The 24,250-nt window shown below is 38.0% G+C and overlaps 1 protein-coding gene across 6 annotated transcripts in view; it reads right to left on the reverse strand.

Moving 5' to 3' along the window:
• Window positions 1–206: 206 nt before the first annotated feature.
• Window positions 207–24,250, reverse strand: part of RBPJ (recombination signal binding protein for immunoglobulin kappa J region) — an 85,040-nt gene continuing 60,996 nt past the window's right edge. For all 6 annotated transcript variants that reach the window (XM_084890561.1, XM_084890563.1, XM_084890565.1 and 3 more), the window contains 8 exons: window positions 17,217–17,382; window positions 12,719–12,893; window positions 8,639–8,776; window positions 8,372–8,484; window positions 6,629–6,769; window positions 4,956–5,111; window positions 4,513–4,616; window positions 207–4,374 (listed from right to left, as the gene is read on the reverse strand). In XM_084890561.1, coding sequence (XP_084746687.1) covers window positions 4,059–4,374; window positions 4,513–4,616; window positions 4,956–5,111; window positions 6,629–6,769; window positions 8,372–8,484; window positions 8,639–8,776; window positions 12,719–12,893; window positions 17,217–17,382 — 1,309 coding nt within the window. In that variant the 3' untranslated portion in view covers window positions 207–4,058. The remainder of the gene's footprint in view (window positions 4,375–4,512; window positions 4,617–4,955; window positions 5,112–6,628; window positions 6,770–8,371; window positions 8,485–8,638; window positions 8,777–12,718; window positions 12,894–17,216; window positions 17,383–24,250) is intronic.

Genomic DNA, 24,250 nt, shown 5'->3' on the forward strand with positions numbered 1-24,250 from the left:
GAGGGACAATCCCATTTCCCCATTCACAAGGGAGGAAAGGAGCTCTGTCTCTCAGCGCAGCAGCATCGTAGCTCCCACTCAGGTGATGCAGACAGCAAGGTCAGAGTGTACATGTGCAAACTGGAATATGGGATTTAATGTCACCTTTATGAAGTTTACTGACACCAAGACGATAAAGCATGCACCAGGCCCATTCAACAGAAGACTTTTACAATGGTTTACATTTCCTTTTTATTAATTCCTTGAAACTGCCCATATTGCAGGTTTCTCATGGATGAAATATGGAACTGAGCAGATTCTTTTTTTCTACAAAATTATGGTATAAACTTGCTCAATTTTCTATCTTATTGCTAACAAACCTTACAGGCGCACAGTTTGTAAAATAAACCCCTTAAGGACTGAATGTGTAGAGCATGCTGCAAGGTACAAGAAATAAGCTAAAAATGAGCATATAAACCTACATTTGGACCAACACAGTACTGAATGCTGGCAAACATTTATCACAACACAGGGAAAATTAATAAAAGGGGACACAGTTCAGTCCTGAAAGGGTTAAATAGAAACCCTAATATATTATTGTTTCTAACCATCCAACCCACATTACAGTGCTTGAAACAAAGTCAAAGTCTGGCACAGAAAATTACACACATTTGTTCAGTACTCATCAGAAACAGCTGCTTTCAAAATCAAAAGTAAGTAACTTGGTTAATAATTGAATAGCATTTTGTTTCAAAAAGGAACCTCCCTCCCCCCCAGGATTATCTGGTTAAACATGACTAGTTAAGTTTTCAAAAAATGCATGGGGAATATTCTGTGAGGGCACAGACGGTACCAGTTTCATTAGAAAAATAAACAAAAACTAACCAGTTATGATCACAAGGAAGTCTGTGCAGCAAGAGTGACAAACAGGTCACTGATATCTATGTGAAGATGCCTTCCGTTGCCACAGTTTAAGAAAAGTCAGCAGCAGGTTAAATATTACTCTAGTGTTCAACTCTGAAGTCATTCAAAATACAAAGGGCATTCTACTTTTAAAGCCTGTCACTTGCCTTCCAAATCTGTGTGATCAATTCAATGGAACTAATAAAAAAATATTGGATCACAGACTCAGCTACTACGCACATTTTTAGAAACTGCATAGAATCATGAGAGTAAAAGATACACTTCTAAAACAGTATTAAAAAACAACAACAACTCAAATGTACTATCCTTTAGCTGAAGCAGTTACCATTTTAAGAAGGTCTTCATCACAGAAAATAACCAGCATCTCTAATGCCACCAATGGGGTGGGGGTGGGGGCCCTCGGGTACCTTTTACTATAAAGAGAGGACAAGGTTCCTATAAATTATACACTCAAATGATTTACAAATCCACAAAACAGATTTTTTTTTTTTTTTTTTTTAAGCAGCTGACAAAAGAACTCCTTTAACAGGAGCTACAACAGACAAACCATTTCACTCTTCAGTTTGTGGTTCGCAGAGTGACCAGAAAATAGCAGGGGAAATAAATGCCTATAAGTACATTTTTGGATTTATCAAAAAAAAAAAAAAAAAAAAAAAAGGAAAAGTTTACAGCCTAATATTTCAATTGTCTTATTAAAAGAAACAAAGAGCCAAAATAAGATATATTTAAATAATAGATATGCAAAAGTTCACTTTTAATAAAGTCATAAACTTGCAGGATTATTTTGAGCTGCAAAGCTGGGCAAGAAAGCTTCAAAAGTGTCTCATCTGTTATCAATTAATTTAATGTAATTTTACAACTAAACACCACACCTGGGAAGTGGAGAAAACTTGTGAGCCATTAAAATAAAAGCAGAACTGAAAACATCTGCACTCTGAACAAAAGCACTGTGCAAAGGCTGCTGGCATGACAACAGACAGAAGAATAAATACTAGTCGGAAAAAGGCAAGAAAAAGCCAGTAAACAGTCAAAACAAAGATAAGGCCACACTGAATTCTGCCCTTAATCACTGACAGAGTTAAGGAGTGAGGCGGGATCGGCTCACTGAGAGAGAAGCTAGTGACTGGAGCAGTTTGGAGAGAAGGCTACCTGTCGTCCAATGGGTAATTAATTACAAAGGCTTGCAGAAAGAGGAAACCAGTAACTCTGATTTTACGGCTACTGTGTTTTACAAATAAATGGCTTCTCCCTTGAAACTAAGGGAAAAGTCATGTAAAGATGTTAGGAATTCTATTTACAATGACACAGTCTGAGCAAAATGAGAGAAGATAGCAAAGCTAAAAAAAAAACAACAAAAAAAGCTACTAACAATGTCATTGAAAATAGCCCAGGACACCAGAGAGACACTGTTCTGTATGGAAATGACGAATGTACAGTTTTCGATCACAAGGTGCTTTGGCTCCTGTTTTATGGGACAGTAAAAAGCTTACCACAATCTAGAGGTAGTTTTTACTCTAACAAGGATGATTGTATTACTAGACTGTGTCCTCGGACATCACACACGTGGTTCCTGTACTAAGTGTAGCCCAGCGAGTCTGCCGCTATCTCTAGGACGGAACAAAGGCACAACCAAAGTGCAGAAACAGAAGCAATGTGAGGAACGGGGTAGCTTGGCGTGCAAGGCCAACACAACCCTGGATGCACTCAAATCTTAACTGAAGGGCAAAGAAATGTTTTCTGAGTAGGAGACATCTACGGAGATGCTCGGTACTGGGAAAGAAGATTTTAAAAAAAGGCAGAGAGAGAAATGGTAAGATAAGTTACATTTGCATTTTTATAATCTCACAACTATGTGTTTCTAAAGTACTTGTCTTCCAACTACTTTAGTTCACCAACTAATAAGAGCATCTTGTTTTAAGGTTTTACAATGACATCGTGGACTAGGCTACCAAAAACATAAAAAGTAAATAAAAACATGCTTTTGCTGAGATTTTCCTCATTATACAATAAGGGCACTGGCTACCACCTGGTAGCAAATATTTCTATTGATATGATTTTTTTGTTGTTGTTATATGTCAAAAAGGCAGAAAACACCCTACTGAATGAAATCACTGGGAACATTACAAGTTCAAAATAAAAAGTTTAACTTACACATAATACAAGTTATGTACAAGGTCAGGTGGGGGAAACCTGAACAAATCCTGAAACATGGAGACACATGTTTGCATGGGGGAGGGGGAGAGAACACTTCAAATATCACATGTCCTACGCCATTAACTCACTCATGACTAAATGGCCACACTTAATCCAATGTAAATGTTAGAACCGCTTGGATCACCACTATAAATACATTTTTTTTTAAAAAGAAAACATGGAAATAATTGCCACATGTCTGAGAATAGAGACTAGTTCATGTACATTGCATGTAATTCAGGCAAGGCAGAGGCATTTCTTAAAGCTTTTGCACAGACTTCATATAATCTTTAAAAAAAAAAAGCAGGCCTTTACAAGATTTGACTTGCTGAAATCAAAAGAATTTCAAACTCATAAAAAGTCCTAAGACTTCAGCTTTAAAAAACAAAACAAAGAAAGAACAGTTCCGGCCGTAGACCAAAAAACACCTGGGAGTATGACAGGGAGACTCAGCAAGCATGTCAGGCTTGGAGCCTGCGCGTACTGACGAGCAGAAGCTCCGAGGGGCAGGGAGAGGAGCACCTGCTTGGTAACAAGGTGTGCTCTAGGCGGTGATATAAAAAGGTATGGTGAACATGTACCTTTACTAAAGCTTATACAAGGTCCTTGGTCCATAAAAACTATGTTAGATTTGTGTCTTCTAGTTCAACCTTTATTCCAGCCACGTGTCTATCTCTTGCCCATTTAAACAAAACCAACCAAAAATAACAGCTGAAAAAAAGCAAAAACTGAGTTTCCAATAGTTTGTACGTGTTGATGTTGTTTTTTTGTTTTACTGTGGCTTCTGCACTTCCAATCAGCACTTGCGGCTCATGGGGTTTTTGAATAGTATCACCTGGTATGAAAAGTTTTCCCAAGAAACCACAAAAGATTGTTCACTTTTCTCTCTCTCTCTCTCTCTTTCTTTCTGTCAACCTTTTGCTGCACTGGAGTCAGTTTAAGTCCCAGCAACAAGACGGTAGTTAGGACACCACTGTTGCTGTAGATGATGTGACATTGGTTGAATTTGTGCTGACGTTTGTGTAACTTCCCTCGCTGTTTGTGTTTGATTCATTAGGGGGCACTTGGCTTGAATTGGCTCGAAGGATTGCTCCCGCTGCACTGCAGTGTGGCCGAGGCCCTGGTTCTGGTGTGTAGGTAAAGGTAAGGCTGGTGGAATAAATGATTCCATCATTGCGGACCAAAGTTACTGGAACCTGGACTGGCTGCCGGACCCATCTCCAACCTTCTCGGAATGCAGAAATGTCTGGGACAACACAGAGCATACTCTCTCCACACCTGAGGAGGAAACATAAACACAAGGCAATTTTTAGAACTGAAACTTCAAGTTGGGTTGCTAGCAATCAGTATCAGGAAGGAGTCTCAGATACCCACCCACCTCCAACTGTGGACGATATAAAAAGTTTTACCAAGTACCTGTACATCGTTTCTGCTTCTACATCCCCAAACCACACCCGTAAATTGGGAGTGAAATTCTGTCCTGTGAGTTCAAGCATCGCGACGTCCCCTCCGCCGTTCAGCTGCAATTCACAGAAAACCAGAACAGCACTGAGAACATTTTCCACACATTACAGTGCACAGACATCATTTGCAAAATATGGGTGATTAAAATGCTTCTTTTAAATCACATGATTATAAAGACAAAGTAAACTAAAAAAAAAAAAAAATCAAGGTTAACATACAAGTTGGTTTTAAATTTAAATTATTTTTGCATAAAATTAGGGTCTTATTTTTGTTTTTCTATTACCAGTAACATATAACAAAATACCCAAATCACAATATTTGGAAAAAACTCAATTATTGTGAAATAAAATTATGCTAAGTCATAGCTGAGAGAAGTTACAAGGAGGTGATCTCACCTGAAGACTCTCTACGACAGGCACAGGTGTGACGGGGGCGAGGACAGGGCCCATTCCCTCGTAAAAGGTATACTCTGCCTTATCTGTACTAATGATTGTCCAGGAGGCTCCATCATTTATCATCTCTTTATTTGGTTCTTTTGGGCATGGAGTGGCCTTATGAAGAAAGTTTAGAAATTTTTATATGTACTGCAATATAAGACAATTTCAATAAGTAACATTTGTAGACTAGAGTTAGAATGGAAAATGTATAAACTTCATAAGCATGGTGCTTTGCCAAACCCTAAATAAACAAACAAAATCCTATATAATAAAAGGCTAATATGCAAATTGACCAAACGGTGGAACGACTGGTTGCTATACATGCACTGACCACCAGGGGGCAGACGTTCGAGTAGGAGCTGCTCTCTGGTGGAACGCTGCTCAGCCAGAAGCCCTGAGCTGGGCTCATGGCTGGTGAGCACAGCAGCGATGGCAGGAGCCTCTCAGGCCTCAAGGCAGCACTCAGGGTGTCCAACTGATGGCCATCAGTCAGACATCCTCCAAAGGCTCCTGGACTGCAGGAGGGTGCAGGCCAGGCTGAGGGACACCCCTCCCCCACACCCCAGAGTGCACAAATTTCGTGCACTGGGTCTTTAGTATTAGCATAAAAACCTAACACATAAGTTTTTATTATAATATGAAATATTTCAGTGACTAATACTAAATAACTGGTACTACCTTTCAGAATAAGCATTTCTGAGTATATCAGTACCTGTATAATTTTTTAAATAATGTTGCAAATAGCTGTTTAAAACTCTTTAGGGATCCTGACTTGGTTGGGTGGCCAATTGGAGTGCCATCCCATTCACCAAAAGGGTATGGGTTCAATCCCTAGTGGGGCAAGAACAGAGGCAACCAATCAATGTTCTCTCTCTTTCCGGAAATCAATGAAAACACATCGTCCCCCAGGTGAGGATTAAAAAAAAGGAAAAAAAACCTCTTTAGGGCTCCCTAAGAAAGAGAGACTAGAATCCTCTCCTGCTAGAAACCTGTGTACTTTCTTAAGAAGCAACCAAGATGTGAATCATTAGCCCCCACCCCTACCTTAAAACACCTGGACCAGTCCGTCAGCGCTGGGCCGAGGAAACGGCTGTGTGGCCATACCTCTGGAACAGGTCTCCAGATGTTAACAAACTAGTTTCCCATGAAAGTATAACTCTCCTATTAAGTAAGATGCCATGTCATAAATGTCCTCAGGAAAGCCTTCTGAGTAAATGTAGTTAAAAAGTAGCTTTTGAAACATGTCATCATACTATCCTGAAAGACCCCAAAATTAATCTGACGAGAAATGATGAACCCGCCCCCTCCATATACAGTGTGTGCACACAACTTCAGGGTGTAGTAACTGAACACCTGAAATCTACTTTTGGATGGCCCAAGAGGCCTTTTGTCCCCCAGAGCCAGATGTTACTGTTTCTCAGAGAACGTGTTCACGAGTTTCGAGTTCTTCCCTGAGGCAGGGTGACCACATGTCGAAAGCCTGTGTGGGCTGAGGACCCTTGGACTTGAGAAAACATCTGAACACAGCTTCATGTGTTCGGATACAACAAACATTAAGCAAGAGCTTCCTGTTTCTGTATGCTATTGGCCTAACAAACATTTTAGGTTTCACCAGTGACTTAGAAACCTACCTGAAACTGGATTATTCTTTCTTGAGAAAGGCACAAGTACATTCTTTCTGTATCCTTAAGGTAAAATGCACATTTGTGGAGCTGTGACACAGGATCATCTGCGTCCAGTAATGCGGTCTGCTTGTCAACTTTTCTGATTATCTGCGTGTCAACAATTAAACAAGAAAAGGTTATCACACATGGAGAGTTTTCAGTAGGTATGCTTTCGATACCTATAGAAATAAGCTATACATCCCTTACTTGTCATGTATCTACTCACACAAACATTTATAAACAGTAGGCCAGGTATAGAAAATGCCTTTAGATCACCAGCATGTTAGATGGTGGGACCTGTCCCCACTTCGACGAGCACATAAAGCCGATTTCTAGATCAGTGCTTTTACACCTCAATGTGCAGACAAGTCACCGAGGGCCCTAGTTCCGAGCCCGCAAATCTTGTGTGGGGGTCACAGATTCTGCATTTTTAACAAACTCCTAGCTGATGCTAATCCTTTTTGTCTATATTTTGAGTAGCAAGTTCAGATGACCTTTCCAATAAAATACAGTGACAAATTTTAAAAAAGTAAAAGTAAATGACAGATAATCCAACATGAAAGGAAAAAACTATCTCTAAAGACTACATTGGTTTGGTAGTCAGTGTAGTCCATAATCTGATATTTATATATATATGATACCTATTTTAAGTATATATGTGTATGTATACATACATATATATACACTTATATATATATATACCGTATATATTTTAAGTACTTAAAATAGTATCATTTTGCAGATTAGAAATGGACTCAGAAGGTCAGGTAAGTTCCTCAAAATCACCTGCTTAGTAGCTGAAGGACCAGAATATGATTCCAGGACTGGCTGCTTGCCCAGCCTAAACTCTTTCCATTACGCGCTACAAGATTATAATCCGAATATTCCACAAAGCACATGGATAGCTGAAAAATAATCCTATCACACCTTAGAGGCACTGGCCACACAGAAGGCAATCAATCACTAAGGGTTTGATGATTATGAAGGTCACTTCCAACAGTATACAAACATTTAGAACTATTTTCATCTGAAATCAAAAATAAAGAAAACTTCCTTGACTACATACATATTCTCATTCCTCCCCTCTCACCATTCCATTTTGCTTTCTGTTTCAGAAAAAGAGAGTGAGCATGTGGCAGGGTATACTAGGAGCCTTTGATTTTGTTTTGGTAAGAAAAGCAGTTTTTTACTATTTCATGATCTCCCTAGTGAACAAAAATCCCTAACCTATATGCCTCTCTCCCAATTTTATTTCCTTTTTAATAAATTTTTCTTCTTGTGGAAGAGTAAATTGGTAAAAATTAATTTATACTTCTAAAGATATAAGAACTTCTATGTTTCTGAAAACTTGGTCCTATTTGGGATGCAGCAGTACCACAAAAAATGAGTAGTGTGTCTGCATTAAGAAAATAAATCACAATGTAATTTTATAGTGCCCTCTATTGAACATGTTCGGATATACAACCAAAAAGGAAAAAAATGCCACCAAAACTTATTAGAAATAGTTCAGCAGGAAGTCATTAATAATACATTCATAAAAACCGGTTAATTGCCTTAAAGCATTTTAAACATAAAGTGGGGTAAAAATGCCAATTATAAATATAAGTGCTTATTGATATCTCTTTTTAAACTAAAAAGCGTGAGATTGAATGTTGTTGTGTTTATGTTTCCTTAATTTTTACTATACATATTACAAAAGTGGAGCCATACCAATCTTGGGAGTGCCATGCCAGTAACGGAACACACAAGTTTGACTGTTTGTCCATAATGGATGTAGCCATCCCGTACTGTGAATTCTTCTCCTTCAGACTCATCATCATCCACTGGTGGAGTGAAACAGAGATCAAACTGTTATCTTTTAGAATTCATTAATCTGCTTAGGAAGATAACAAAATTTAATATACTCGCATATTTTCTTATCAAAAAGAATTTATAAGCTTCACACCAGAAACATCAAATGCACATTTTTATACTCACAGAGATGAATGTAAAATGCTCCCCACTGCTGAGAACTGGCATGGAAATTACCTCCTTCTACATGCAAATATCTGGTACTAACGGTCTGGGATCGAAGTCGATTAAACAGAGCCACCTTGGTTCCTGAGGCGATGCATACTGCAGAGAAAAAAATAGCTCCTGTTTAGGTGACTGGAGGTGAGAGGGAGAAAGAAGGGATTGGTACCTGGCAAGTTATGGTTGTTCTTTATAATTTAACTAGAGAGGGCCACAGGGCGGCCCACCCTCTGGTTGAACTCCCAGTAGAACTCCTGGTGGAGGGGACGATTTGCATATTAGCTTTTTTTTTTTAAAATATATATAGGATATTTACATTATATTAAAGCATTTTAAACATAAATTTTAACCCTCCAAAGAATACAGATAATAACCCCCCCAAAAAGAGTCAAGCTGAAGATATAAAATATGCCCATAAAAATCATTTTTAAATGAAAATTATACATTTTTATATAAAAATTATTATATATTTAATAAATAAATATATTTATTAAAGGGAAATTATTTAAATAATAAATGTCTAACAGTGAAAACTGATGAAATAAATTATAATATCTATTATCCATTTAAATACCATGTATCTAAATGCACTGATAAGAAAATATTTGTAACAAACCAAATAAACTGATGATCAAAAATAGACCCAGAGTCATTGAAGAATGAACAGGCTGTTGAACCTCAGAGGGAAGGCAGGGGAGGGTGGGTGGGAAGAGATCAACCAAGGAACTTGTAAGCATATATGCATAACCCGTGGACACAGCAATGGGTGGTAAGGGCCTGGGGTAGGGGAAGGATGGGAGCGGGCTGGAAGAGGTTAATGGGGGTGAGGGGGGCGAAAGAGGACCCTTGTAATACTTTCAACAATAAAGATTAAAAGAAAAAAAGAAAAGGAACAAAAAAATTCATCTTCCTGGGATATCACTGAATGGAAAAGCAGACTATAAAACACTTGGTATGCATCAAATGCACACTAGGTAAATATACATTTATGTGACTGCACATGTGTGCTCATATCCAATCCTGTGGAAAATACTCATAGGGAGGGTTACCAAGAGGATGGCATTTGCCTCTAGATATTGTGACTATTAGAGATTCTGATTTCTTCTAAATATCTTAAAGCAGTGGTTGGCAAACTGCAGCTCGAGAGCCGCAGTTTGCCGCTCTGTTGACTGATGAGTTTGACAACCACTGACTTAAAGTATACAGCAATGCATGAATTTAAACACACACACACACACACACACACACACACACACACACAGCCACATCTATGTAAGCAAGAAAATATTCTGAAAGTAAAATGTTCTCTGCCATCAATAAACTTTGTCAATAGAAATTCCAAGTTGAAGAGGTTAAATAAAATCCTGTTATTTTTAATATTAGAAATAGCCTGAATACATAACATTATATCCTGATCCAAGAACTCTTTACCACTATGAAGTGAGCCTTGCCCTCCAAAAACAAAAAAGAGCCAAAGAACAACTAACTTAAATCTGAGCAAGCTTCTAAACTCTCCTTGAACAAACGTTAGACAGGCTCTCCCAAGCCTCTTCCATGGGCCCTACCACTGGCCCAGTTAATGTAAGAATCTTGCTAAGCCATCCTCCTACTCTAGTTATCTGATCAAGTTCCTCCCCAGCCCCCAAGCTTTCCATCTGATACCCTGGGCCTGCCCTTAGCAAGCATTCTGTTAGACTGGTTTGTCAAAAATCCCTCTACCTCTGATATCTGCTCCTAGTAATGTTCCATCCACTGGCCCTCCCCACCCCTCACTCTGCTCCTTGACTATAAATCCCCATTTGTCCTTCTATGAAGACTTGAGCTCAATTGTACACTGATGTCTCTTTTCCCTATTGCAACAGTACTGAATAAAATCTGTCTTTACCACCTTTAACTAGTGTCAGGCAATTTCTCTTTACCACCACAAATTTACAGAAAATACATTAAACTACACCAAGGAAATGAAATTAGCAAAATCTACTCTGTGGAAAGTTCTCATGGCCAAATGACTCAGTCTCTTGAATAAATAAATTACAAGGAGAGAGTGAGAGAGGGAATCTAGATTAAAAATACTCAAGGACATGTCAACACAATATATACTGTAACATGTTGTGGACCTTATTTAAATTTTGATTCAAATAAAGAGCTTAAATAATGATATTTTAGACTATTTCAAAACTGAGTAGGTGTTTGATGAAATTATTTCTTTTTATTACATGTTTATTTTCATGTGATCATGTCATGGTGATTATATTTAAAAAAAACAAAACAAACAAACAAACAAAAAAAACAAGAAACTTTATCCTTCAGAGACACACGGAAATATTTATAGATGATATAATGTCTGGGATTTGCATCAAACTAAAATGAGGGTAGAATGGGGTGTAGAATGAAGAGAAGTTAAGATCACTGTTAAAGTCAGAACACAGAAGGTTTCATTTCATTATGCAACTCTGACTAGTATGTTTGAAATATTCCATAAAATAAATAACAATAACAATTACTAAGTAGACTAAAAAACCACTCACTATTATATAAAAACCTGTAAGTTCATAATAAAAATAAAACAAAACAAAATAGAGCAAGCAAACAAAACAAAAATCCTAAAACTTAATGATCACCTTCAAAGAATATTATCTTTAGTCTGCAAATTAGTAACTAAGCATTTATAGTGCCTTTCCTCTACTGACTACATTTGAAGCAAAGAGCTAGCAAATGCAGAAATGATGAATAAAAGAATTAGAAAAGTCACCATTTGCAGTCCTTGATGAAATCTTTGATTTAAGCAGCAGCATCAACGAATACTACTAAAGCCATCAGATTAAAGACTGCTCAGAACTTTGTAATGGATGGGCTGGGCTAACAATAGCTCAATTTACTATAATCAATCTTAACATGACAAGAAGTGGGATGATCAGATATTATATGACTTTTGATTCCATAGGAATGAACATATATAGGACCAGATAAATCTAAAATAAAAGTCTTGAGGTCTAACCACCAACTTATGGAAAATATGAGATAGAGAAATATGTAATCAACCAGATCCGCAATGTGGACATTCCATAGGAAAAATGACCTGTTTCTTAACAAATAAATGATAAGGAAGAAATAAAAGGTTGGAAAAGGAGAGAAGAAACTTATACATTAAAATGCATGATCTTTGTTAGGATCCAGTTTAGTCAACTGTTATAAAACAACAAAAACACAATTGTAAAACCATATGAGGAATGTGATAAATCTACACATAGCTTGGCTTTTACATCAAAGAACTGTCAACTCTGTTAGGTGTAACAACATTTAAAAATAAATTACCTGTTAGTCACTATTGAAGAAATGGTAGCTGAAAGGATAGGACATTCACGATTTACACTTAAATATTCCAGCAATTGGAGAAGGAGGTGCTGGTGGTGATGGAGATATTGAAACAACTGATAAAAACTGCCGAGGCCAGGTGGGTGGTCGCCTTATGCTACTTTGTCCCTTTCTAAGTTTGAAAGTTTTCATAAGAAGAACTTACAATAAGAAAAATGGGCATAGGAGTTGAAATGTTTAATGCAAACAGACAGCACTTATCTCTGAGAATCTAAAGCTCTGCTGATGAGATAGCAGTCTCTGGCAGAGAACCCTGGGAAAAACGTTGTGTAGGTTCTCAGGATGGCCCTGCAAGGCCATCTGACCTTGTTGGTAAATCAACTTTGTGGAATGGGGACTCTCTTGGCCCAAGACACCAATGCTAACATCACTCGCTGCAGTTATTGTGAGGGCAAAAGGGGGAAAAACTCCTATTTTCTAAATGTCTCTGGGGAGCAGTGATGAAACAACACTAGTTCATTTTCAAAAAAAGAAAAAAGACAATAAAGCAGCAATAATTAACGAATGTGACATCTTCAGGTCAGTATTAGTGGTAATTTTTAAAAATACAAAAATATTAGCAAAGAATGAGCTGGCTATCGAAAAGCAATTTTTAATTAAAAAAAAGTTAAATTTATCTTAATTCATTGTGGGAGTTGGGGACAAAAGAAAATTTAAGTATATACATACAGTCAGCATTTTTCAATGACTGCTTCTTTTTGGAAGGTTTGGAGATGACTTTTATCCGCTTGCTGAGGAATACACCAATGTCATCACTGTTGCCATAGAACATCTTTACAGACAACATGAAATGCTTTCTCTTGTCCGAATCAGATATGTACAATGTTTTGGCTGTGCAATAGTTCTGTGAAAGAAAAGGAAAGTTTTAATAGCACCAAAACCTTGTTGGTTATGGACCTACAACTCTGTATGGTCATGGCTAGGTTTGATCAGGCTTAAATGCAGTAATTTCAATAAAGCTGAATAAAACCAACTATAAAATTACTGAAATTAATCTCTGATGACAAAGTACCGTCTTTCTTATCAAGTCTATAAAATACTAACATTGTGAACTATTTTACCCCCTCTAAAAGAATTGTAAACACTAGTCTTTTCTTGTTTTATATAACTCTACATCTATATCACAGAATTATCAGTATTAGTGGTAATTTTTAAAAATACAATTTCATAGCTAAAAGAAATCTAGACTGTCTTTCTATAAAGAAAACACAGAAATAAGGCCATCAAAATCCAATCAAATTATGTAAAAAAATTTAGTAGTGGTCCTTCCCAAGGTAGTGCATACAATGTGAACAGCAGAGTAACCACCTATAATCCTGATAAAACACAGTCAGTACTAACTGGATACCAACAAAATATCTTACGCCAGAAAGGGCTTCTATGAGTATATTTTATTTAAAGGACTATTCTTAAAATGTTGTTTGCCTAATGGGATAATTCATATTGTATCATCAAAAGAACTGAATTTAAAGGTACTAGAACAACTAAATACAGCAAGACATTATGTCAGTCTATCAGAAAATATATTCTGGTAATTTAAAATATAGTATTTAAGAGTTACAGCATTTGCAAAACAGCGATGATGCCTGAAAAAGCTACTTTTTCAAACATATAGGAGAATTCTAAGATCTCTCCTATTCCCCCAATCTCTGTGAATTAGGGAAGGGACTAAATTACTTTCCTTTTCCAAACTAGGTAAAATGATAAAGAAAGCTAAAGTATTTAAATTATATACTTTATAAAAATCAATGCTCTACTTTAAAATTAGGCTAAGCACATTTCTATGACTACCTCTGCTGTGTATTTCTTTTTAAAAGCAGGGCAAATGTCACTCATTTAAAAAATAAGTGAATGTGTTCTAGGTTTTTAAACTTTGAATTTTACTCACAGGCAATTTTAGTAGCAGAACAAAATAATGCCATAATTTATTTTATTTTCCAATAGCAAAGTTCTATTTAAAAATTTAGATGCCACCTTGAATATTTTACACTCAATTAAGTTTTTATAAATCCAAAAGTGTGGTAAAAGCTTTGAGAGACTTTGTTCTGCAGACGACAAAATTAAGACTAAGCTAATCATGCTACCCTGTTTCCCCGAAAATAAGGCAGTGTCTTATATTAATTTTTTCTCCCAAAGTTTCGCTAGGTCTTATTTCAGGGGATGTCTTATCTTTCCATGTGCTAGGTCTTATTTTTGGAGGATGTCTTATTTTCAGGGAAACACGGTAGTACAAAATAAATAAGAACAATAGTATTTGCATTCACTCTGATCCTTTCACCCAAGGATCGCTAAGCATTCAAAGATGTTGTGGCAGGAGCCATGTATAAATATTTCAAAAAGCATGAATGGTCAAATTAAGCCTAACCTATGGAATTATTCTGCAAATATGGGTATCAAAATACTAAAGCAGACAGGCACAGAGAACAAAAATGAAATTTGTATCTAAATGAAGGTAATGACATTGTAATGGAAAAATCTGAGTTCAAATATTAAGGGATACGATCAATATGAGAAAAGAGTGTTAACAAGGATATGATCAATATCAGAAAAGAGAAAATAATGAAACCTACCAAAAATGATAAGGTAGACTGGCAAACAGGAAAGGAAAAAGGAGTAGAGAAGGTTGAACCTACACACAAAGGGCTTTATTTGGTTTGGAAAAGGCAAACACACATATATCTCCTTGGAAAGAAAGGAAATACATCCCTAATTACTAAAGTAAGCAGGCTGAATACACACACACACACACACACACACACACACACACACACACTCATACCTGAGATAATTTTATTAGAACTATTATTATAAAAAATATATAAGGCCAATGACAACAAACTAGTTAAATTCCAAAAGAGAAAAGGGGAGAAGTCACTGACTCAAAAAGTATTATGGCTTTAGCAGAGTGAGTAAATAAAAACTGAAATTAATTTGTTTCATCATACAAAAAGGCTAAATTAGCTACCAAGATTCTATAAAATGTAACATATAAAGCTTTCTATAAATAATAATAAACATTTTAACTCAAAAACGACTCAAACATCTACCCTGAAATGAAAAAGAACTACTGGTCTAATGCTGCAAAAGCATTGTGGCGATTTAAGTCAGGAGCAAAGTGCCTCTTTGTGAAGTTCAGCATCCCACTGCTCAGGCCATCTTTGCCTACCTGGGCCCAGACATACCACGTTCTCAGGCCTTCATGCCCAAGCACATGATTATGTCCTTCTTTCTGCCTAGAATGCCTTCTACTGACTTGACAAATCTTACTTTATATAGACTTCTCTAATAGCATTTTCCATTCAAACTAAATATTAACGCATAATTTCAGCATATAGGTATTGTGTACCTTATTAAGTTTTTTAAAAAAATATATTTTATTGATTTTTTACAGAGAGGAAGGGAGAGAGATAGAGAGCTAGAAATATCGAAGAGAGAGAATCATCGATCAGCTACCTCTTGCACACCCCCTACTGGGGATGTGCCCGCCACCAATGTATTGTACATGCCCTTGACTGGAATCGAACCTGGGACCTTTCAGTCCACAGACCGACACTCTACCACTGAGCCAAACTGGTTTCAGCTAGTAAGTTTTTTAAATGCTATTAATGCTTGTGCTCTCATGTATTATTTTCCTATTCTGTGAATTTCTAGGGCGTAAGGAAAGAATATAATGGTAGAAGTTGCAGCAAGATATACTAAGCTATGATGCTGGGAAAGGTGAGTGGAAATGCTGTTTGGTTGGCATTACTTAAAATTGCTGGAAGCTGAAATTGGTTAAAGCAAGCAATAATTAACATGATTATATACACTGTGGTCTCTAGAATCCCTAGCTCCTCAATATCTACCTGTCAAATCTAATTAATAATAGTACCAAATGTTAAGATAAAACTTGAGACACAGAACTCTGAGACTTTCTATATGAGAAAAATAGGTAAGACATTTAGGCCTATTAGATAAATCCACCACTTACATCCTTAATTTTGTCTCAAGGGTCATAACTTAGAAATACTTTATACTGCTCTATTTTCTTTTAAGATAAAGCAACCTTTATTGTAATAAGTTTTATCATAAATCTAACTTGAAATACATAGTTGACAAATCTTGCTGATAAAAATTATGAAGATACAAATGACATAAAAAGACTCAAATTTGATATAGGCTGATACTGAGGCTTCTTATTGCTCATTCTCTATAAAAGGACTAAAATTAAATGAGAGTACAAATCCCTTGCTCACCACACTCAATGCTGTCCTCCAACCCTTCCTAAGGCCAATTAAGGCACTCAATAAAAATATATTAAATGAAAAACTACCTTTAGATGCATTATTTTAAAAAACACTTATGTGGTCACTAAGATCAGAACTAACCATTTTTTAAATTTTAATATCAAGGGAAAACAAATGTTAAATGCTAAGTCATAAAGAATTATTTTTGAATACCAAAGGTACAGATTGAAATGACTGCTTTTTCAATATATAATATACAATTAGTAAAACTAATACATAAGCTTCATTCCCTAAAAATTTAATTTTTAAAAAATCCCTAAAAATCTGACTAAAGCTAATCATGGCTGTGCTTGCCTATAGTATAGTTCTGCTCCACACAAAGGTGAGGAAAAACATTTATGATCTTTATAACCCAAGTCAATGCTTCTAAGAATTTATCTGTATAACTTTGCTTCTAGCATAAGTCTAAGATTCAGAGAGCAGAATAAAATACTATTGAACTATGCATTTATCATTTGAGCATCATGTCCCTGTCAGATCAGTGATTAGACTCTTAAACTTATTACTTCCAATGGAAACCTGATTCACAGCATGCTAAAGCTGCTAGCTAGCTGAGTGCCACCATTACATGTCAACAGCTTGAGTTCCATGAATCATGACTAGCCCACAGCCATTTGAGAAGTTTGTTTCTGGTTCTGATTTGTGTTTTAAAAAAATTGTTACCAATAGCTGACGTGTACATACTTTAAAACATTTATGCCATGTCTTATCAAGGGGCCTGAAAACTCAAATAGTAGCCAAATAAGTAACGTAATGTAAATGGTGAACTAGGTATACAATAAAGAAGGGGGGGTGAGAATCACTACCACAAAAACTAATAAGGACACTACTAGATTCTGGTACCATGGTGCCTTTATGAAGAATCAACAGCTTTAATTTACCTTTCCTTCCAAGTTCAGCTGCTGCATTTCTTGGTCACTGTTTCCTATTCCAATAAATGCACATGGTTGAGATTCTTGTTCAGAACAACCATCTCGTTCCATTTGCTCTTTTTTTTTCTTCCATCCACTGCCCATAAGATACACACAAGGAGGCGGGCAAAAAAACCTGAAACAATTCAAACAAAAACAATGCAATTAGATTTTAAAAATGCATTTCCTTGTTTGAACATTATACATATCCTATATAATAAAAGCATAATATGCAAATCAACCAAACAGCCGAACAGCAGAATGACCACCTGGACAACCATCCGGATGACAAACTGGGACCATGCTATGACACCCACGGCGCCAGGCCAGCCAAGGCGGATGCGATGTGATTAGTCGGGAGCCAGCATCACCCCATGATCGCCCTGCAGAGGGAGACCCAGGCCACGGGCCGGTGGTGAAATCAATGGGGGGCTCCACAATCGCCCCGAAGAGGGAGGCCCAGGCCACTGGCCTGGGCTGCAGCAGGTGGGCGGGGCCTCCCTCTGCGAGGGAAGCCCGGGTCCTGGGTGCTGGAGGAAAGCTGGTGCCGGCAGCCAGGGGAAGGAAGGCCTACTCTTGCACGAATTTTGTGCATCGGGACTCTAATAAGAATATAAAAATCATATTGAACTGCACTAAGTTAGCTCCTAATGAAGCCCTTAATAATGCAAATAGTCACATGAGGATACTAAAAGCTAAACTTCCACTAAGACTACATTTGGAAGGTTCACCTGTGTGGAGTGATGCACACAGTTCGGAGTTCTGAACTATTAAAGTTCAGCGAATCTAATGTACTCTAACATATTACAAAACACAATACACCACACCACAGAATCTACAATTACTAAATAGGTCTCAAAATGAAGTAGTATTACTTAGTGACAGCACTGCTATTGATATTACACCTAACTATATTATATAATTAGCCTAGAAAATAGAATTACAACAATGGCCAAAGTAGACTTTCAAAATAGCAATAAAACTAGTAGAATTAAAAGCAAAGTGGATGATCACTGAATTATTATGCCTTATATATCTTATGCCCACAACACCTGGTGCATGTGGACAGTGAAAGAATAATACACTGTGTCTTTTTAACTCTCAGACTACCAATATCTTAGTTTCACTATTTGCCAAAAACCTGTCCTCACAAATCCTTCCCACCTAGAATTACATACTTATAATCTTCTCTTTAGCAATTAAAAAATATCTATTTCAAAGCCTAGCTCAGACCCCATCTTTTACATAGTTCAGAACATCAACCTAGTCCTTATCCTATAAAATAAAAGGCTAATATGCAAATTGCCCCCTTGACTAGAAGTTCAACCAGGAGTTCGGCCATGGGACGGGGCCAGGCTGGCAACTGCCCGCAGACCCTCCCCCCAACCCTAACAGCCCCCTATCAGGGTGGGCTGGCTAGACCCCACCCACGCACAAATTCGTGCACCAGGCCTCTAGTGTAGGTTATAATTTGCCTTTGCTCAATTACACATGCTGACTTGTACATTAAAACATTTATGCCATGATTATCAAGGGGCCCAAAACTCAAACTGTAGCCAAGTAAGTAATGTAAATGATGAAACAGGTGTACAATAAGTAAAAATATCCTTTAATTACCCAAAGAAGAAGGATCCCTCCCTTCTTTCATGAACTACTTAGCCCTCATGGTAATTCCCACTTTTTGTACAGTTATGAGTATAGGGAATTTTTTCTTAAGAAAAACAAGAGCTTAAATACAATTAAAATTAGCTACAGGTGTATGGCTCTGATGACAAGATAGTAGGGAATGGCAAGCCTGTGAGTATATACCAATCACACTGCTGAACTGCAGGTATGTGGCCCTAGAGTTGGTCACATCCTTCAATTGTTCAATAGATGCCTAAAATGAAATTTTAAAACGTGGACACTAAATGATGCTTTGTAAGCCAACAATATGCAGACTTAAAAAAAACTATACCTGCATACTTGTGTGTATGCATACACAGACGCCACAGACTGGATTTGGCTCTCAGGCCTTCCTACCGGTAGTTAATATCACGTTCTTGTTTGCTCCTCTCCCAACACCTACTACAATACTGATTGAATAAAAATATATGATGGAGTCCTAGCTGGTTTGTCTCAGTGGATAGAAGTGTTGGCCTGAGGACTGAAGGGTCCCAGGTTCAATTCTGATCAAGGGCACATGCCTGGGTTGTGGGCTCAATCTCCAGTGGGGGGCGTGCAGGAGGCAGCCAATCAATGGTTTGCTCGCATCATTGATGTTCCTCTCTCTCTCTCCCTCTCCCTTCCTCTCTGAAATCAATCAATAAATATATATATATTTATACATGCATATATATATATGTATTGGTGGCACCTTCTTTTTCCTCACCTTTTAAAGACTACTTAGAGGCAATCTACATATTATATAATAAATGAGCTGGGCGTATTTAATAATGTTAATTCACCAAATTATTTATTATATCCCTAGTCTGTACCAGGTGCTTCAAAATAGTAGTTTTTTTAAAAAGGACAAAAATTTCTGGCCCAATGCAACTCTCATTCTAATATGAGAGGCAAACAATTTTTAAAAAAATGAGTAAAATAATGAATATAGTCTGTTATCTGGTGATAAGTACTGAGAGAGAGAGAGAGCGAGAAAACAAAAAGCAAGAAAGGGGCTAGTTAAAATGTTGAAGACCCATGGCTGGGGGAAAGCTGCTGTAGGAAGGTGACTTTGAGTCACAACCTACAGCCAAGTAGCTGGAGTAGAGAATAGATGAAGCAGAGATAATGGGTAAGTAGACCAAGTAGGCCCTTAGGGGTCAAGCTGAGTAAGGAGGGAAGCCTCTGGAGTTTCCTCATATTCATCTACCAGGGGTCCTCAAACTTTTTAAAGTGGGGGCCAGATCACGGTCCCTCAGAGAGCTGGAGGGCCGGACTATATGAACTACTAATTCCTACTGTAACACCTCGGCTGCGCTCACTGCCCAAAAAACCTGGCGGGCCGGATCAGACTCCTTTGCGGGCTGCATGTGGCCCGCGGGCCGTAGTTTGAAGACCCCTGATTCTAATCCATCGGAGCAGCTTTCCTGACTGCACACTTTCACACTGTGGACACCAAGGTCACAGGAGAGGCAGTGGGCTCAGCTCCAGGTCACTCCAAGGTCAGAGGGATTCCTGAATTAGCTGGGCTAGTTCTGGAGTTGGCTCAACGAAGGTCCACATCAGGGATCGCTCTGGTCTCTAATGCTGAGAGCTGCCCAATGATTACCATGGCACAGACTCAAACACCGAGCTGGCATACATACTCTCAGGAATATCAATTTTGGAAACTTGTCTCCTATTAGTATTTTACTGAACATTAATGTTAAGACTTACTGGTATGCCAGCTATAAAATTCAAAGTGCTGATACCTAATATAGTAGTCAACTCTCATTAAGTTTTCATAAAAAGTACTTATATTCCCATCTGAAAAATATAAAGAGGGTAAAACCTGTCAAAGACTGGGTAGTACTGGTTCTCTGAAAAGTCCTATAATAAAATGGCATGAAACTAAAAAATGTGACAGGAGGCAAGACATTCTTTATCATCCAAACAAGGTTCTTTAGTGAAAGTGCTTTTTCAATCATGTAATAAACAAACAAAAAAAAGACTCTTCAACTGCCTTTGAGCTAGCCTTGTTTTTTTAATCGACTTTACAACTATCCCCAAAAATTGTGATAGTTGTAACAAATCCAATATAATTGAAACAGAGATTATTTCTGAAATGTGATAATGAATAATTTAAAAAAAAATCTTTAAAACATCCTAATATTACTACCTCCTAAAAACAGCTAATGAATCAAACTTTTATTTCTACAGATTTCAGTAGTAAAATAATAAAACAGAAGGTAAGTTTATGTACAAAAAAAGATGGGGGGAGCATCCTTAACTAACAATTAGAATACACCTTTCTAATGAGGTGTAAAATAGGTTTTTAAATTTTGAATAGATTGTTAATGTGCACCAAAACCTCAGTGAGTAAAAAGTTTGACCATCAGGAGGCCAGCTAACAGAGTTTAACAGCTGCTGTGAAAGGATATCCTATGAAACAATGTGCCTTTTATTTTCTAATCTTTCCCAGGAGCTCTAAGCACGTAAGTCAAACAATGCTTTTTTATGCCACTTGGTGGCGATATAAGCACATTTATGATTTTACTCATTTCCTAGTTCAATCCAATGATTCAACAACTTTTCTCTCATATCCTGAAATAAGATCTGAAAAATACCTTACAGATTCAAAGAAGCCTTTTTATTCAGCCCAATATTTAAAATAGGTTAAATGAAATCCAAGCACATAATTTACATTATCTGATCACTTTGCAGAATCATTACCCTTTGATGACTATTCAAAAGCAACAAAAAACACCTGGAACTGTCTGCAGCCACAGTCATCTCAATTAACACATTCTCAGTATGACTTCAGAGGCATACTCTAATTATCTAAATTGCTCAGGATTTTCACTATTGCCTCAACAGCATCACCATCACCTTCACTACCGCTTAAGTAGGTTCCTTGACAAAGTTGAAGGAATGTTAATGTCAAATGGCATCCCCATTTCTTTAATAGAAAATAGCCTCTACACAAAATAATCTTTAAAAGTTTATTTTTCATCTTGCAAAGATCTTCTTTCTTCCATGAAAAGGTAAAATTAACTACTAACATAAATGGGATACCATATGTGCTAAGCAAACAAATTTTGTTATCAGGCACAAAAGTTAGTCTGAACAATTTATAACTGTATGATAAAATTTCCTGACCAAACTTTTCCAGCCTCATTCACTGGAGTTATTTTACATGTTAAGAAGTCTGTGGTCAAGTTCCCAGGATACCTTCACCCTCTATGCCTCACAGCTTTTCAGAAAATCCCAAATCTAGATCAACAAGCAAGAAGGCATATCTGCTTCCCACTGTGCACTCTTCTCAATGAGTAAGAGACCAGACCTCTTCCAGGAAGGCTGGACCGCATGAATGTTTTCTTACTACTAATACTTAAAAAAAAAAAAAAAAAGGTAATTTTAACAGGTTTCCACCTTTATTATAAAACTAATACATGTCCACTCGAGAAATGTTAATACAAACATGTAAAAATATAGGAAAGTAGTTACTCTAGGTCAGTGGTTGGCAAACTGTGGCTCGTGAGTGCTGCTCTATTGACTAATGAGTTTGCCAACCACTAATCCTAGATTCCCGATTTCAAAAATTACAGACTGTTGTTGTTCCTTGTGATTAAGCCCCTATCCCAGTGGTTGGCAAACTCATTAGTCAACAGAGCAACAAACAGTGGCTCTTGAGCTGAGATTTGCCAACCACTGCTGTCTTTGGTTTTTCCCTCATTCTTTGTAGGCTAGAAGCTTAGACTCTTCAAGCTTTCCTTTGAGTGGTGTTTTAGATTAACCAGGTCATCCTACCTAATAAGAGGATAATATGCAAATTAACCAGAACTCTGCTCAAACCATGCCCACCAGCCAATCAGAGAGAGTATGCAAATTAACCCCAGCCAAGATGACTGCAGCCACAGAGAGCAGTTGAGAGGCTTGGGTTCCCCCGGCAATGGAAGCCAAGCTTTCCGCCTGCCCTAGCCAGCCTAGGCCTCCACTCAAGGATACAAAGTTTCAATTATAGAAGATAAATCTCAAGAAAAATGGTGGCAGCCATGGAGCTGAAGAGCAGGCTAGAGTTGCCCCAGGCAAAGGAGAAAGCAAAGTGTTATATCTGCACTGGCTGGCCCAGGCCTCTGGTTAAGGCTACAAAGTTTCAATTGTAGAAGATACATAAAACCAAACAGAAATGGCTGTAGCTGGAGTGATCAGGGGGCTTGGCTCCGCTCCAGGCTACAAAGTTTCAATTGTAGAAGGTAAATAAATTCCAGATACCAGGGCCTCTGCTTGGGTCGCCAGGAGGCGTGGCTGGACTGCAAACCACCAAAGGCCCCTCACCCAGCCACCCCACAGCCCAAGGAAACCCCCACCCTGATCCAGGACACCCTTCAGGGCAAACCAGCTGGCTCCCACCCATGCACCAGGCCTCTATCCTATCTAATAAAAGAGTAATATGCAGATTGACCATCACTCCAACACACAAGCTGGCTGCCCCCATGTGGCCAAAGATCCTGCGCCCATGTGGACACAAGATGGCCACCACAAGATAGCCAGCAGGGGAGGGCAGTTGGGAGGCACCAGGCCTGCAAGGGAGGGCAGTTGGAGGTGATCAACCCTGTAGGGGAGGACAGTTAGGGGTGGCCAGGCTGGCAGAGGAGGGAAGTTGGGGTCAAATAGGCTGGCAGCAAGCAGTTAGGCATCAATCAGGCTGGCAGGGGTGTGGTTAGGGTGTGATCAGGCTGGCAGGAAGAAGCGATTAGGGGCAATCAGGAAGGCAGGCAGGTGAGCAGTTGGAAGCCAGCAGTCCTGGATTGTGAGAGGGATGTCTGACTGCCCATTTAGACCCGATCCCAGGGGATGCTAAACGGGCAGTTTAACATCCCTTGAGGGGTCCGAGATTGGAGAGGGTGCAGGCTGGGCTGAGGGACACCCCCCCTCAACGCCATGCATGAATTTCTTGCACTGGGCCTTTAGTATTCAAATAACAGGAAATAAAGGCAACCACAATAGAAATAAATAACCCTTAAATCAAGATTTTAACTTGATAAGCCACTTCAGCATCTTACTCATATACTTTTAACAGTGAGTAATTAACAGGGACGTTATCTGGACTTAGATGTAATTTTTTGAGTAGCTCTACCTTTCTGTTATTGCCACTAGGCCTGTTATCCTTCATAGCATTAAATGACATCCCAATTGTAAAATTCCCACAAAAGATCATTTTGCATAGAACCTGGTCAACAGAAATAAAGAATAAATGAGCTACTGAATGAATCTAATTGTACTAAAATGCACCTTCAAAAATCCAAAGAATGGAAAGCAGCACTGCCTGAATTGGCACCCATACAGTAAGTATGTCTAATCATATTTCTATTAGATCT

This window comes from Pipistrellus hanaki (genome assembly GCF_964339955.1).
Source record: "Pipistrellus hanaki genome assembly, chromosome: 1".
Lineage (NCBI taxonomy): Eukaryota > Metazoa > Chordata > Mammalia > Chiroptera > Vespertilionidae > Pipistrellus > Pipistrellus hanaki.